The sequence below is a fragment of the Anabas testudineus genome, chromosome 4, assembly GCF_900324465.2.
Source record: "Anabas testudineus chromosome 4, fAnaTes1.2, whole genome shotgun sequence".
Taxonomy (NCBI): Eukaryota; Metazoa; Chordata; class Actinopteri; order Anabantiformes; family Anabantidae; genus Anabas; species Anabas testudineus.
Genome location: NC_046613.1, coordinates 1632500 through 1650338, shown reverse-complemented (window position 1 = coordinate 1650338; position 17839 = coordinate 1632500). Strand labels below are relative to the sequence as shown.

The 17839-nt window shown below is 40.6% G+C and overlaps 1 protein-coding gene across 1 annotated transcript in view; it reads left to right on the top strand.

Annotated features, from left to right (window-relative positions):
• Window positions 1-343: 343 nt before the first annotated feature.
• LOC113152801 (cadherin-2-like) overlaps window positions 344-17839 on the top strand; it is a 75952-nt gene continuing 58456 nt past the window's right edge. Inside the window, exons 1-2 of the mRNA XM_026346249.1 lie at window positions 344-513; window positions 5865-5982. Coding sequence (XP_026202034.1) covers window positions 472-513; window positions 5865-5982 — 160 coding nt within the window. The 5' untranslated portion in view covers window positions 344-471. The remainder of the gene's footprint in view (window positions 514-5864; window positions 5983-17839) is intronic.

The window sequence follows — 17839 nt, the reverse complement described above, 5'->3', positions numbered from 1 at the left end:
TTGACTCATATTTGGACGAACAATTAAGAAGTAGACGTTTTCCCACTTTGCACGTTAACCACGTTAGTAAAGTTGTATGAAACATACAAAAGGAAATGTTCTATTACTCTACACAGGTAGAACAGTATTCCTAAAGCAACCTTCATTTTGTACAAGGACCCTGAAATGTGTCCAAACCACCGTGTCCTGCGCGTTCTTAGCGCCAACTTTCCACCGTGTGAGTGGGGGCCTGTGTGCGCCCTGTGTCCGTTAGAGGGCGCCACAGAGCCGCGCGGGGGGGCCGGGGGTTGAGTCAGTTCCAGGCAGGCTGGAGTGCCGCTGAGTCGGGCTGAGCACACAGACACAGAGCCGTGCTGCTGGAGGAGGAACGCTACCTCATGCCGCCGGGGTTTACCGGGAATTAAAAATCTGGTGTCCAGTGCTGCGCGACGGACTCTGTCGGTCCCGGAAGAAGGAATTATAACAACCAAAATGCGTCTTTGGGGGACTTGGATGCTGATGGCGGCTCTGCAGGTAACAATATTTTATATTTGAGCACCGATGCAGGCTGCAGTGGCGTTAACGTCAGCGATGCGCTCTGCAGAGGAGACAATGCGAGGAAAAAAGCAGGCTCAGTTTAGTCAACATCTGAATCCTCTGCTGTTCTCCACTAAATAAAGGCCCGTATTCACACAGTGGCAGCAAAATGCTGCTCGCTGTCATCTCTCAAACCAACAGAGAGGAGGCTTTTGGCAGCCGGATGGTTCCTCCGGATCCTCAAACATCAGTCTCGAGCGGAGAAAGGAGCGATTTGCGTGCGTGTGTGTTTATTAAGCATCTCTCCGTCCTCTGGTGACAGCCCGCTGCTGCTGCTGCTGCAGCATCCCATTAAAGGCACATTCCATGTGGCTCTCAGCTCATACTGGATGCTTGACATTTGTGGACTAATCCAGTTTAGCCTTCAGTGCGTAGCGGGTTTATATTTTCTGTTCTTGTTGTTGCTGCTGCGCCGAAGCCCATTTAAAATAATGGCAGTTTTACTGTCACCGTATAACGGGGCATACGCGCCGCGAAGCAAGCTTCAAGACGTATTATGAGTCGTGCCTGGTTCTTTCAAGCCTCCAGTCTATATTTCAGGATAGAGCCAGTGGCCTCTCCGCCCTGTTCCCCGAAGCAGGTTCACGTTAAATGTTAGAATCTGACCCCAAACCTCCCGCTCGGGTTTCCACATCATTTTGACGCTGTGCGTTAACGCGCGCGTATTTGGCCCCGTGTGGAACTGAAAATGAAATCATGTGTAAATGGAGTTTGCGTGATTGGAAAAAGAAAAGTTTCAGCAAAACGCTGAAAGCGTGTTAACATGTGTTACAAGGTCGTTTTATGTTGAACCAATGAAATAGTCACATATTTGAATTCGATTTAAAAACAGGCTCCAGTGTTTCCACAGCCCACACACTAATGTTGTCTATTCAGGAAAGAACTTTTAAAGACACACCTACATTTTCTAGCTTGTTTTTTACTAATTACACACAACTTGTCATGTTGCAGCTGATGTTCTTTTCATTCAGTTCACCAGCAGCAAACATAAACTTTAAGAGTGGGATGGAGCTTGTCAGTGTGGCCCCAAGCAGGACTTGATGAAGTCAAAATAGATGTCCACATTGTATGGACAAATCAATAGAGAAAAGACCAGTGCTGCAGCAAAGGGTCAAAGGTCAGGGCCTAAAATAAACCCTCCACCAAGGGCTTAGCTCAAACACAGCAGAGTCAGCACTCTCAAAAGCAGATCTGAAATCCTCTATTTCTTACTTTTTAGCTCCAACTAACCGCTCTTTATAAATTCTTTGATCGTTGATTTTCAGTTAAGAAGTTCTATAAAAGGAAGCTGGAGTTCAGACCCACATCCAGACCTCTGGTAGAAGTGAATTTATATTTAATAATCCTAAGTTCCCTAGGGTTCTGTCACTGATTGTACCACCTCTTATCCCCCAGGGAAGGTCGATGCTAAGTTGCTTGTTTGTGACTTGTGAGTCTCTATCATTAGATCCATGCGGACTGACTTGTGTTACAAGCATTTTCGTAGAGCTTTTATAGAGAATAGGTTTTCCACAACAGGTCGGCCAATGTCAGCTCTCCGTGGTGCTGAAGAGAACCATGGAACATCACCATGCACATGTACAGGTGTGCTAAAATCAGAAACACAATGTAGAAAGACACTGTTGACTGCTACTGTACTTGCTTAGGTTCAAACACACAAATGTCTTTTGTGTGACTGCTACAATAATAATAGTTGGTGAATGTAGCTGTCTGTGGGTTTTAAACCATGTGGCACAGGGAGCTGACAGGAAGTCTGCAGGTTTCCAGCAGGTTGTAATGATTCATTATTAATATATCATTTCATTATTTCCTTGTTCTAGCAGCCGTGCACAACAGTGGCTCCTCATCAGTTAGAATCATGCTCAGAAAAACTGTTGCTACGTCCCTCATGGATGAAGATTAAACATCCAGCTGCTTTGTCATGTGGTCGAACGAACACCTCTAACCTGAGATGTGACTAAATAATCTGTTTACTGAAAACTTCATAGACTGATACAATGATCCATAGTAGGAAGTGGTAAGTAACTAAGTATTTAAGTATTTAAGTATAGTACATGCACTTTACTGGTGCATTATCATTTTGTACAGAGGATATTTTTAGGCAGGTACTTGCACTTTTACTTGAGGTTGTGTACTTCTACCACCTTTGTCCACAGTTCCAGTTACTTATAGATACAGTTGTGATAACATTACCTTTAGATTTGTGTTGCATGAGCAAACATAGCAAAGACACATTTATACCAGTCAATTAAAACAAGGATGTGTGTTACTATAGTGACTTGGTGATGTGCAATGTAAACAGCAGCTGGTAAAAGCTAATTTTAACCCTGCAAGTGCTGCAAGTTGCTTCATCCTTGATAATGTCAGTATTAAAGAATGTTTTATATTAAGAAAGTAAATCAGCAAAAGCTAAGTAGTAATTAAGCTGTCAGATAAATTAAGTGGTGGAAAATTACAATATCTCCTCTTAAAAATAACACCACACAACTTTTAAATAATATTGTAATCTCCACTGTGATAAATGGAATCAGTTGTTAAATCTGTTTTCTTTGTCTGAACCATTTCCTTCAGTGCTGAGGTTTCTGCTCTGTACCTGGGGACTGTTTGCAGTTCTGTCCACTCACTTAACGCCACACATGAGGCCGATGCCCAGTCTTATGCTGCTTTCAGGTCAGGTGACTTTGGCGGTCGTAGCTCCAAACACAGCTTTAGAGAGTCTCAGTAGATTTAAGAGGCACTTCAAGCAAACTTGACGTGCATAGAGATTAGCAGTAGTGGAGGAGGAGGAGGAGGAGGCGGCACTGGACACTTTATCTCCTCCCAGTTTTAAATCTTGGCATAAGCACTGCAGCAAACGTCAGAGTATTTCTGTTTTTGTTTTTTTCATTTCCCCTGAATGTTGTCCATATGATTGTATTCTCCAACAGCATTTATTTAATAAAATTGGCTCCTCCACTTGTTGATGTCAGTATATCTACTAAACAGAAAATATCATGTGAAACACAGTAACAGTAACGTTTCAGTCACGGTTTAGTTCATACTCCTCTGTTTTTGTTTAGTTTTTTGGGGCTTGAGGCCTTCAGAACCCCAATGACCTACACCTGTGCTGCCCTGAACTCCTCCCAACATGGTTGGCCTACACTCTATAATGTCCCTGAACACCTCACGAAACAGATGACCTTTGAAGGTTTTGAGAATGACACAAATATTAATTACGTTTGCTGCCTCTGTGTTTAGGTGTTGTTGTCAGATGGTATGTGGAGTATAATTACAAACATTTCACCAGTGTCAAAGGCGTTTATTGACAAGACTGGGGCAGCAGACTTCACCTTCTATAGAGACACGGTGTTATCTTATATAACCTACAGACAATGTAATATTAGAATTTCCCAACATCTTTGGTGCAGTCAGTCTTCAGGAGCTGTGTACATTTCTGTTTCAGAGTATTGTTCTTCATAAGTGGAAAACTTAATAAGTGATGCAACTAGTATTATTATTTTCATAATTATTATTTAAGATTAATGTCTATACAGTAGTAGATAGTAGCTGATCTACAGTAGTAACAACCTCAGCAATGAACTTCCACATTTATGTTGCATTTTATGCAACCAGTCTTTTGCAAGTTGAAGTACACTGACTAACTACTCATATTATTACAGATAGGAACAGTGTACAGTTGTGTTCTGGAATACCCCTCCCCCATCCTGACCTGTCATGACCTTTAAGTCAACTTTCTGCTTTTGTTTCCACTTCACTTTTTGGTCACTGTCTGAAAACAGAGATATACTTGCTTTAAACTACGCGTTCACGTGTGCATCTTGGTGACCTTGGTGAGGAAGTACGAGGTCTTCCTGGGTCCATTTTGTCCTGAGGATGGAGCACAAACCAACTCAACTCGGGACTGGGTCGGGTCTAAATTGTGCTTGGTCTAATCACCGTGGCTCCTTTTACGTTCTATGCTCTGTCAAACCCAAATGAATCCAAATAGACATTAACTGCTTGTTGTCAACTGCTGAATACGTGATGTTCTACCATGACTGTATGAGAAAATGAGGTGAAAGTGAGGTGAAGTTAAAGTAAAATGAGCACCTGGAGGTAACACAAGCTGACACATCAGTGTTATCAGTGCTGCTGGTTCTTGTCTTTACTGTCTGTTCAGTTCTGTTCGGGTCGACCACACTTTGGATGGAGTCTAATTATTTTCAGGTTTATTCAGGCCAGGTCTGGCTGTGTTGGTTCTTTGTCAGCTCAGAACTCTCTTTTTCAAAAATTATTTTATTGTAACAACAGAAAACTGCTTTTATCTTTGAACAGTTTTGTGTCTAAGTCTAAGTTCACAAAGAATAGAATTCAATCAGGGATGATTTGACTGTAGTCTGCCTTCTAGCACATTACTTTTTAAATTCTTCAGACATACACAAAGTACATAAGAAGTATGTGAACAATGAAGTGAATGACGGCTGTGCTCTATACTGACGCACTGGCAAAATGCCTGTATACCACAAGTGGAGCCTGTGTTTTGTTCTTCTGCATTAGACCACAATGTCGCTATGTGCCTCTACATCCTCCTTCTTTATGCTAATGTGGGAGGAGATGAAAGCCATTTCCAAAAACATGTCAGCAAGGGCAGTGAGAATGTGAGCTTTTTTTTGGGTTAAGTGGAATCAAATCGCAGCACCCCCTCTTGGCTTCAGTACTTTAATCACAGAAGAACACCCCCACACACTAAAAACTGCAGCGGATGCTTTTGTGTTGCTCTAAGGAGCGGGAATGTGGGGCGGGAGAGACAGGTTTGTGTCGGGTTGGGGCTCAAACAGCACAGACAAAGTCTAGACACTAATTATGGTCTAAATGAAGTGACCCAGTTGTCTGCTGCTCCTCATCCTGATTAATAATGGTCTCCTGGTTTTGACTGGTGCTCAACTGGATTTGATTTTCTTCAGCTTCACAGTTGCACTGTAACAACAAAAAAACTCATTATTTACAACAATCACTACATTGTGCTTTGTGTTCTCTTCCCCCAGTTTTATATTCAACCTTTACAGTAGCAAACAAATCAAATCAGCACCAGTCAGAGACCTCAACTTAAAAAAAAGAAAAGAGAATTTAATATTTGCAAACTTATTTATTATTGACTTGAGAGTGATGAAACTTTCTCAAGGCCTTCAGGAGGAAACATCAGCCTTGAGTTGGAAGAGAAATCAAGAGTTTGTGAGCACATGAGATGTAATCTAAGATTTCTACAAATATCTGACTGTTGTGTTTATTCTACTTTTGCCCTCTTCCAGGCTGTCGTTCTGAGCGCAGGAGCCGAGCGGTTGTTGCCATGCACGAGGGGGTTTACAAAGGAGGAATACATCATCGAAACGGGCGGAGAGCTGGCAAAGGGACAGGCTGTGTTCAACGGTCAGTGAACACACACACACGCGCACGCGCACACACACACACTCACACACACACACACACGCATAGACTGGGAGGGAGAACAGCTCCAGTAATAATCCCCTGCTGCTGGGTGGGGGTTGTTCAAGAGTCCTGCTGATTTTTGAACCATAATGGTGCTTGAAGAGTGTGGAGCAGGGTTAGACCAGTATGCTGAGCTAAAACTGTCCTTCTCTCATTGCCCTGGTTTCTGCAGATTATACTGTATAATTGTGATGACTGTGATTGGTACTTGTGCGTCTCTCAATCGATGAATGTGTTTGTCATTAGCACATTGGACAAGAAAATGATGTCTGAAGTCACATATGTGTAAGTTCATCCTTATGCAGGCTGTAGATTCAGAACTTAAATGTACCATGTGTTCCAGTTGGAGGCTTTCATTGAGTGCACATCAGTCTGATGCATTGCATACCCCGAGTATACAAAAAAAAAGTACAAAGGCGGAAAGGAGTGAGGTGTGAACAGATTATCCAGAAGCAATTTCAGAAGTAATGTGGAAGCATTTTTGACCATGAACAGAAAAAAACCTTAGTTGAAGGTAAAGCGGTTTCCTGTTTGACAGCTACGCTACCAGAGCAAATCAGAAGTCACCTGTGAAGCAGGGTGAAGAAACAAACCCTCAGTTCTAAAACTCTCACTTAAATGAGGTTAATGGATTGGGGTTTTTTCTAGTATTTATTGCTTTTCCAGAATTTATTCTGTCTTTATCAACAGTTGATAATGGCCACTACAATCCTAAATATTGCATAAACAATATTGTATATTTTTCAAAACCCTGCTGTACTTATCTTAACAGCGAGTGTTGATCCCACATAATGTTGAACAAGGGTGGATTTGTTTATTAGTTATTATTAGTACCAGTTTTCTTACGTCTTGAACAGAATTAGGGAGCGCTGCTTTCACGTCAGCACTCTACACCACACTGAGCTAGGTGCCTCACCATGTTTATATTTCAAATATCATCCTTTAGGTGACCAGGCAGCTTTTATTACAAATCACCAGTTTAGCAACAATAGCCATAAAAAGCTACTAGTCAAACGAAGTTAGTCAAACCAAGACATCTAAGTATTGAGCAGAGTGTGGGGCCGTTTTATTGCTTATGAGTGCGGCTTTTACTTTGTGGGAGGAAGAATGTGTGAATGTAAATTCTTTAATATTGTCTGGCTTTGTGAAGTATTTTTGGAACCTCTGTAAAATAAAGAGCTCTCTGTGTTTCCAGTCCGTAAGTCTGTATGACAGCTGGTCTTTAGAAACCTAAATATGAAAGAGCCAATGTTGCAGTAACATGTCAACATGACTAATGTAGCCTGCTGCTGTCTATTCGATGAACCAGGCTCAATCAGCGTGATATTTCTCTGTGCTGTGTGGGTCAGAGAGGTTGGAGTGATCAGTATCATTGACCGGGTCTCAGGGTATCGGCAGCAGACTGATCAATAAGCAGTGTATATTTGTAGATAGGTTGAGACTGGAGTGCGTAACTTCTGCTGTGTGCACGTTGTGCTGTCTAATGACAAATTGTAGTGGTTTCTATCTATCTGTCTATATCCATACATATTCTAGGGTGTTTACTGAGGAATGGGGGCCTTTGTTCCCAGACTTTAGCCTTTGCAGCAGTGCTTCACCACAGGCAACAAATGACCCAGAAGCCTCACAGTGACACAGCTACGAGTAATGTAGTGAACAAGTAGAAGACACCTGTCAACTACACAACAGTTAAAAGCTGAAAGCAGAAAGATCTCCACAAGTAGATGATGAAGTGAAAGTTAGATAGAGTGGCTTCGTGGGAGGATTGTATTTAGCAGTATTGGAGAGAGCATTTGCAATAGTGCTGTAATATAAGATTACACCATTACAAGTAAAAGTACTGTAATGAAGAGTTAAACTTTTTTGCAAGGCATGGCTCACATAAAGCGATTCTACTTGTGAATAGCATGCTGACACTGCAAGTCAAGGTAGCTCTAAACCACACCTCCATTTTCATTTTGTTGATTGGACTCCAGGTTTGTTAACACCAGTTTGCATTTAGTGACATCAGAAGACTAGTGTTTCAGTTACTTTGTATGTTGAATGGCTGTGTTCAGTATAGACATGAAAGACCTGGATTGTCATGCTCTGCTTTAGAAGACATCCAAAGTTAGCACTGTGAATTGAATGCAATACAGTACATGAGAGGCACAAGTTGGGGCTTTGGTACTGTAAATTATGCTTTGCAGAGAGCAATCAATAATCGGATTAAAACTTGTTCCCTGCTGGAGTGTTTTTGCCAACCTCGTGTGTGTGTTTTGGGTGAGATGTGTGTTGATAGTCAATATCCCCACACAAATGTCTCGGCCTACGGCGACTACTGCTTATTCTCTCTGTGCAGAAAGAAGTCGGACCCTTCGATGTCTGTATATTGGCATGTCACAGATCGAGTGTTCTGTCTTTTAATATTAACGACTGGGTAGTGGGGAGCGAAAGCATTGAGTTTGAACACGACAGCATTACTAGACCCGCTGCGGCACCAAGCACTTACAGCTTAGCTTCTTTCTGTTCTGATGAGGGCTGTGTGAAGACTTATGGAGTAGAAATGTTGCCAGTATGAAACCCCTGGACTGTAAAAATGTCTCGCCACATCCCTTTCTGTGGTACTCTTCAATTTAGAAGGAGTTTGTGGTATAAGGCAGCTCCCAGCGTGGAACTGCATGAATATCAAGCAGACCTTGCTGTTGATTTTGCCCCCGGAGAAGCAGGGGTCAGAAACTGACGTTCTATCCAGCACAGACCCGAATGAAATCTGCTTTTTATTATGTTTTTATGATTTTATTCTGAAGGAATGCATGACACAGAGCTGACCAGCCACTGCTGGTCTAACCACATAAAAGTGCCAGTCCCAAACGTTACAATAACACTGCACTTAGATGCTGCGAGCGTGTGTGAGAGAGAGAAAGAGACAGAATGTGTGTGTGTGAGTGTGTGATCACATGTTTGTGTGCTTCAGTGGGCTTGTATGGGCTCTGTGAAGTGTAACAAGGCAACTGACAGAGCTGCTCAGGAAACAAGAGGAGCGCGTGTCTCAGTGCATTTGTCTGTGTGTGTGTGTGTGTGTGTGTGTGTGCGTGTGTGTGTGTCAGCATAGGTGAAGCAGGTTAGGCAGAAAATTACAATGCCTTGTTGTTTATACAGTGTAACAAATACTAATTGCTGCATCATATGCAGTCAGGCTGCTGGAAAGATGAAGAGAGACAGGTTTGTGTTGTATGCGTCAGTCTGACTTGTGCATCTCAAACTGTTCACCATCAAAACCTCAACAAACAGAACCGTTAGTTCGCCCTTCTGATGTCAAACATTCATAATAACATGTCTTTGGAAATAATGAATGAGGCAGAGAGCACAGCCCTGTGTTGTTTTGCTGTGCTGCTAACACACTACTTACATAATGCGTGGTCGAGTTCACACAGACATGTCACTAATTGAAAACATTTTAAAATATAAATGATAGTAATAGAAACTAATGCTGATGCTGTGTGATTGTTATACCTGTAGTCCCCCTGCATTTAATTTCTCACATTAGCATTGGCCCATTAGCTTTTTACAGTAGGTCATTAGTCACATTAACATTTTAATAGTTTTTTTTTAGCATCTTGTTAGTCGTATTAGCTTTTGGTTGTAGTCACTGTACCATTTGTTACATTAGCCTTTTTGTTCTTACACTGGCCTCAGTTATCATGCTTGATGTGGCAAAAAAACAAAAAAAAAAAAAACATATATAATAATAATAACAGCATGTACATATCATGTGTCATATCAAATCAAGATATATAACTGTACTCATGGCTAATATGGATCTCAGGAAACAGTATTTTAACTGTATTTTCAAACTTGTAAGGAAAAAAACAAGATTTACCTAAATTTGTTTGCTAATATTAGACCATGTATTGACCTTTAATGTTACATTTATGGCTTCATTTAGCTAAATATTGATTTAGATCAGTATTAAACTGTTGGCAGGCATTTTGTGAAATCAACTTAATTTTTTGAATTGACATACATAAATATCTAGTTTTATATTTTCAACCAAACTATTATGACAAAAAGTGTGGCTCTGACTTATTTTGTTCTCATTCTGTAACTTAACTTGTTGGATTAGGTTGTCTCAACTCAGATTTTTAAAGAAACTAAACTAGCGTTATTAGACTTCCCAACATGCGCTGTTTGAGAGTTAGAGCTCTTTTTTTTTTGTAGTTTGAAACTATATGATGAAATGTGGACGTCTTTAATAAATTTTTAATCAGTCAATAAATAAAAATCAGTCTACTAAAAAGGCAGTGTGTAACCAAGACAACTCTGGCTTGTGTTAGTTTTTAACTTGATGGGAAATTGTAGCTCGAGTCTGAAATCTGTTAACACACAGACCATGTTTTATTTATATTACTGATAACTTTATTTCTAAATCATTTAGAGACAAGCTGAGAAAACCAACTGAAAATGGTAATGTGGAGCTTTTACACAATATCTTGTTTGACTGTAGACCACATGAAATGAATTTAAAAGTTTTAAATATTTCCCATAATGGACAGACTTAGAGAAAAAAAGAAAGAAAAAGCACATCTCTACATGTAAATGAAGTTTATTAAAGATTTATTTCTTACCTTTCCTGCTTTTTCGTGTGAATAAACTGCAAAACGTTTTTTTACAACCTTGAGCTGTTCTATAATAATATCACCAGTATTCACTTATTCACAGTATGTTTGTGCTAAAACAACACACACCAACAAAACATCATACATTCCGGATAAGGAAGGAAATTAGCTAAAATTAGTCAAAACAAGACAGATTTTCAAACTCATATTTTAAGTTGAAACAAGTTGTATTTCACAGTGCTGGAACTTGTTTGATTTTAATGGAGGGATGGCAGGCTGTCAGATTGTCGGCAGCTGCCACAGCATAAGGACAATTATTAGATGAAATCCTCAAAACTGGCTTAAAGTGCTTATTTTTGCCTTTTTGCAAAACATGTTTTCACATTAAACAGCATTTTTCTTGGATTTTGATATTTTTGATATGGCTGTTGCAGGATGTTAGGGACTCATTGAGCTGTTTCAAGATAATTTGGAGATGAGTTCAGGGTCCATCTGATGGCTCTGGGTGCTGTTAATTATTTAATTTGAGCAGAGGAAGGCTAAATTATTAATGAATGGGGAGAGGATTGAGAGGGAAGAGGCATAATTATGAGCAGACAGAGCATTTGGGGGATGGGGCTGTGAAGGAAAGGAGGTCAGAGGTGGAGATCAGCTGCACAGACTGATAAAAACAGGAAGTAGCACTGAGATGTGACACAGTCCTCTGTTTCAAATACTGTCATTGGGCTTTTTGATTGTAAGGGTTCATTTAAAATCAAAGCCATCTCCTTATCTTGAGACTAGAAATAAACTGGGTTTTATAAAACCTGCGTCCATCCAACTAGAGTTTCCTGGATGTGGCCCCATCCCAGTTCTGTCTATCAGCTCATAACTACAAACATATATTAAAATGCATTATCTGTCATTGGTTTGTGTGGTCTTACCATGTAGCTACAGTATTCACAGTTTGATTCTGGCTGGGGACCTGTGTTGCATGTCGCATCCTCTCTCTCTATTCTCATGTTTCCAGACTGCCTCTCTGCAAAATGACTGCCAATAAAACAAATATTACAACATAACAATAGTAAAAAACACAGTCTCTTCTTCTAGCTGATGGCATGTTGTTACTTATACAGTAATATGGAGGTTGTGGTCTTTATCAAACTGGTCCTCCATGACTTCAGTTCTATTTAAAATCTTTTTTTTTTATACGGCCAAATTATGGAAAAGTCATGGAAAGCCATTTTACATCTTATGGTCCCGACCTTATATATAACACATGGAAAACATACATTCACTGACAACTTTATTAGGTACCTGTGCAATCGAATGCGATCCTATACAGCAGCTCTGTCATGAAATGACGGTTATAGTGGGTCCCACAAAAGCAAATAAACCAATATAGTAAGATCACATCCACTAAAATTAACATTACATTCTCAAACTGTATAGGGAAAAACTCCCTTAAAACCCTTTAATGGGAAAAAATGGAAGAAATCTGAGAAAGAGCAACAGAGGAGGGATCAATCTTCCATCATGGACAGAGTAATGCCCCATATACAGAGAGAAAGTTTGTGCCAGAAACAAAGGTCACATAACAAAGACTCGGATTGTGGTCAGTGCTAAAACAACTCACTCGGGACATCGCTATTCCAAACTAAAAAATGTATCCTACTGACTCAACCGGAGCCGTGGGAAGTAGGTTAAAAATCAGTCACCATTTTACACAGTAATTAAAACTGGAGCAGTTTGTTTGGAGAGAAATGGATTTGAGAAAAATAAGTTTGTAGCTCTTAAAGCTGGGTACTCCAAAACCTTGTTCTGCTGTTCTAATGACAGACTCACTATTGGTGCGAAGTGCTTCCGGGTGTAGTGACAGATAAAAGCTAACAGTGGATTATTCACTGAACTTACCAGCAGAAACTGAAATGATTCAACGTTAACAGGAAACTGCCTGAATGCTGTGGTGACTGGGTCACGCTGGTGTTCTGTGGATAAGGAACAAAAACAAATAGGGGAATGGACAGTTGATTCAGCTGCTGTCAGAGCAGTGTTTTAGTCAGTGGATGCTCCCTCTGTGCACGCATGTGTGTTTGTAATGACTGTCTGTCTGTGAAGAAATACGGGTGGTGGTTGTAGTTTGCTTTCATAGCCGTGCTAGTGGAGGTGTTTGTGTGGGTCCTCTTCCTGTTTGTCATCCTATGCGTGTGTATTTGTGTATGCATGTGTATTTATCATGTACTTATCACTGCAGTCTGTACACGTTTTGAACTGCAATGTTTACTTATGCGCGGTATCTGTGCGTGTGTGTATGTGTGTGTGTGTGTGTGTGTGCGTGAGGAGGTCGAGGTCAGTAGCTCTCCTGTACTTCCTGTCGAGTGCAGCAGGGCTCACTGCTCCGACCTTCCCGTTTTTCCCATCCATCTTTCCTATTATGGCAGCGAGTGGTAGTCAGCGATACGGCCCCGTGCAGCCCGCTGCTGCTCAGCTCTGCCATACCCAGCAGTGGAAACCCCCATCCCCACCAGGCAGCACACACTGAGCACATTCATCTCCCCCACCCTCCTCCTAAACCTCCCTCTCTTTCTCCTTTTTCTCCCTTTCTTTTTTCCATTTCTTGTCATCGAGGGGATTGCCCTATTTTATTCTTGTCTCATGGATCACTGTCTTCCCTTACAGCAGGAATCTGGGAAGGGTGGGCGTGACTCTGAACGAAAGCTTTCTTTCTCATTCTCTAGCTGAATCACTCCCACTCTTCTCTTTCCCTCACAATTAATTTGTGCTCATGCCATTGTTTTTCTCTCTTAGGGGCTTGTTAACGTCTTAGCAATGGGACTTTCACGGCTCGTGTGTGTTTTCACTGCTGTATCTAATGTAATGTAGTGTTTGTTACTTGAATTATGTAGTAGGAAGTGCTCGGTTTGTACCAATTCACGTTCTAAATGATTAATTTCATTTTAAGGATGGCCAACATGTTGGCACCACTGTCAGACAAAATATCTTTGTGATACCAAATATGTTCTGGAAATTTGGCCTGCTAATGACTAATATGGTGAACTGAATTTCTGAAAGATGAAGTTGATCAACTTTTTCTAATTGATATTGTGAATGTAATTTTATTCACCATCTTTCAAGAACCTTAATACAATCAAATAAAACATTAAAATGTTGACAGTGTTTTCCTTTCTCAAAATTAAATTTCATCCCACCTAATCCTATTTTTATTGGTCTCTGGACATGAGACGTCCTTTAGCTTGGACTCTCACGGCATACTATGAACTTATGAACTACATTGGTGCTAGTTCTGGGCTGGTGCTGGTTTAGAATGGGTTCAAACTATTGGAGGCAGTTTGCTTTTGAACTAACTAGAGAGTTAAACACTGCAGTTTTTGACATCAGCAGTTCTTGGCTGTCCGGACCAGGAAAGTGTCTCTCTGACCAAGAGGTGGTTTAAAACAAGCAACTGACTTAGTGGAAAAGGGGAAAAGGGATATGAATGATTTGTGACATTGCCTGCAAAGGTCTAACACATATTAGCCCTCAGTACACAAATAAATAAAATATAAATAAAATATACTGTAAAATGTTGTATTTGTTGTACAGTTAAAGTGTTGTGCCAACATCTATTATACAGTGTTATAATTAGCTAACCATACCAATTTGAAATTAAAAGGGGGATAAAAAAAAAATATTACTAGCAATGTAAATCTTATCAAACCTCACTAACACAATAGAAGCATATAAAATAGGAAGAATTATGTGGGGACTAAAATGTTGTCGTCAGTGAGTCGTCGCAGCCGGACCACTGGAATGCAGAGACTGCAATTACAACCCAGCGGTTTAGAATTACTGACGGCATTGTTTCTTCATTCATTTGCATGTGATTGCAGTAGAAAATGATCATGCTGAAAATGTGAAGATTTATGACAACATGATTAATGACTTCTGCCACAGCATGGTGCAATTACTGGGTCCAGGTCTAAATGAGTGAAATGTCTCCCTCCTGATTTCCCTGGCTGCTAAAAACCGCAGTGTGAGGAGTGAATGAGGGGTTAGTCAAGGTCAATGACGCTCGATGCGTGTGTGTGTGTGTGTGTGCGTATGTTTGATGGGGCAGGAGTGTTACTGCTGTTGCTATGCAATCATTAAGCAAATCTTAAAGTTGATGTGCTGTGTATAATTTCCAAACAGTATAAAACTGTCAAATGAACTGTAATTAGTTACCAAGAGACATCCAAATGACTTAATTCTCATAATTGATGTTACTTCTATCCACTTGAACAGGACGACCCTGTTTACATTGACATTTAGTCATGTAGCAGATGCTGTTATCCAAAGTGACTTAAAAGTTACATACAAAACAAGCAACAAAGCTAAGTCAGGGAGAAGACACAATGAAAACAAAGCTCCATCATAGGAGTTTAGGTTTCCTTGCTCCCAGCCTTGCTCGCCGCCTTTGCCCTTGACCATTGCTAGCCCTGTGCTCTGTTCCTTCGCCTGCTCTTAGACCTGACCTTTGAATTACAGACTTAGTCTACGCCCTTGTAAGTGTTCTCCTGCCCTTTTGGCTGCTCCTTTTGATGCTACTTTGTTTTTGTCTTTTTGCCCTCTAGTTTTGAGTTGTACTTTGAGCTCTGCTGCATCTCCTGTGTTCTTTTGTCACTTTGTATTTTTGCGCTGAATCTTCTATCTCCTTCTGTCTTCTTGTCTCACTGCTGTGAGTTTTTTTCACATGCCCTTTATGCAGTGATTTTGTGTTGCTACTTTCCCAGTCGTTTTTTGTTGTCCTTTTGTTTTCCTGTTTTTCTTGTATCACTCGTTTTATAATGAATTCCTTCCCTTTGCATTGCTTGTGTCTGGCCTTATAATGGGGTCCTTTAAAACTCCCATCCCTCACAGATAGAACCTAGGTATGTGGTATTGATGAAGAAAAGAAGAGGTCTGGGAACAGAGCCCTGGGGCACACACGTGGAGAGGCAATGAAATACAGAATAGATACTTACCTCTACCTAAATACATTGAAGGTTTGTCTGATGGAATTAATTTTGCTATCCGGTATGGTATGGTATTCTAATATGCTACAAATTAGTCAGTGGAAACTTGCAGCTCATATATTTCACATACATCTGGGGCCATCTTTAGCTACACTTTATATTCCTCCCCATGAGACTAATAATCTGCTCAACAAACGCCATGCATTAACACGTTTCCTGAGACAAATCCAGTCTTTTCTGGACATTTATGGCAAATATTAAGGAAACCCTATCATGTTTTTCACTCTGTTTTTGTATTTCTATTCATCATAATTCATGTAGAATTACTAAAGCCAGCTAGAGACAGTTGTGGATCATAAGCTAACCACAAAATGCAGACAGGACAAGGCCCACTTTCTAGCACTTGGTTTGTGTGAGTTGTGCGTTTTTGTACTGTATTTGTGTGTGTTAAGAGGGAGATTCTAGTTCTGGTTCTCATTATAATGTCTGTATATTAAACTGACAAAACCCAGGCAGTGGCACTCACATCTCCACAGATATGGCTGGAATGTGTGTGTCTGTTGGTATATGTGTGTGTGAGCACACGCGCGCGTGTGTGTACTCCCACGGGGGCTCTTCCAGTTGTGGTTATTCATGTTCCACTAAATCCTGTCCTCCCATTTGTCTTTCTCTGCTTCCCTCCCATCTCCCTCTCCGTCTCTCAGCCATTTTCTTGTTAAATGAATGATGGCTGCATGCCTGACCTCACGTCTGCCTTGTGAATGTGTGTGTGGGTATGTGCACGGGGGAGTGTTGGAACTCTGGAACTGTGTGCATTTCGCAGTGTTTTGTATGACGACAAAATGCTGTTTTACTGTTTGGTCTTCTGGATTTGCAGGAAATATTTCCCACAGCTTAAACACGTGACATGGAACAATACAATTAGAGTATATTCTGAATTTAAATAGCAAACTGCAATAGAACAACAACACTAGAAAATCTTCTTTCTAGTGTCATAGCAGGAAAACATATTTAGAATTTTCTGGATTTTCTTGTGAAATCATGTAAAGCTCCATTGTCACTATAAGCAGTGCTTTTCATGGTTTTGCTCCTTGCAACAAAGCACTAATGCAGTGAGAAAGATTAGTTAGAAGAGAAAAGCAGCATTTCAATGATTGACATATTTATGATGGTACATACTGTATTATCATATGGCATGTAACATCTGAAGCTGCAGATGACTTCATATGTCACCAAATGTCTGAGGTGAATAAGTCTCTCTTGGCTTCTCTGGGTGATAGATGAAGTGAAAGGAATCCAGTTTTGCACATTTAAAGATCAGGCCTATAATGAGCCCATCCATCAGAGACCTAACTCTGTACTGCAGTGTCTCTCTGAGCATTTTAGTCTTGATTGCAGGAAGATACAGAACAGATCTCAAATGGATTCATGCTAGAACTGTTTTATGGTGCAGATTAGGGATGAATTGGTAACCAGTTTCATGGTAAGCCATAGTACAGTTTCCAGCTGTTAGTATTAATGTTTCAGATTTTAATTGTTATTAAAAATTCCCCTTCTAAAAGGTAAAAGACATTCCAGACCTGCTCTGCCTTGTTACCTTTACTACCTTCACTAAGTTACTTACTGACTTGTATGTGATGACTGTAGACTCCTCTTAGTAACTGAGGTCTGTACAAACTCTGGGAACAGCTCTTGTATGGAGTCACCCTCCCTCGATAATTTCTGTAGATACTGAGCTGCAGCTGAAACCTGTCAACAATGTCCACTTGCTATGTTTTTCTAGAGAATCTCATTGTCACCAGTGACTGGTGTTTGTTCAATAAGCTAAGTATAACAACAGGGAGCAGACTTGCATCTCTGTAAACTGCTGCTCTGACAATTCACCATTTACAGTTAAGGCAGATTTATACTTCTGCAGTCTGTACACAAGACGATGTGTTGCTGTTGCACGTCCACTAGGTGCAGTGTTTGTTTAATAACCAGAGTTTAGTGAAGGAGTAGATGAAATCTGGAAATGGCACTTAATGTCACAGTGGAATAATCAAGTCACTACATTCAAACGTTGAATGGAGAAGACCAGAACAAGGTGGACAAGACGTGTTATATTCTTACCTCGTCAGCCTTTATTGGAGTCTCTGTGAACGACCATAACGCCCTTTCCCTACAGCCAAGCATAATTATGCCTTTACTGAGTAATACAGTATCCGTGTAAACACATTTTCTGCA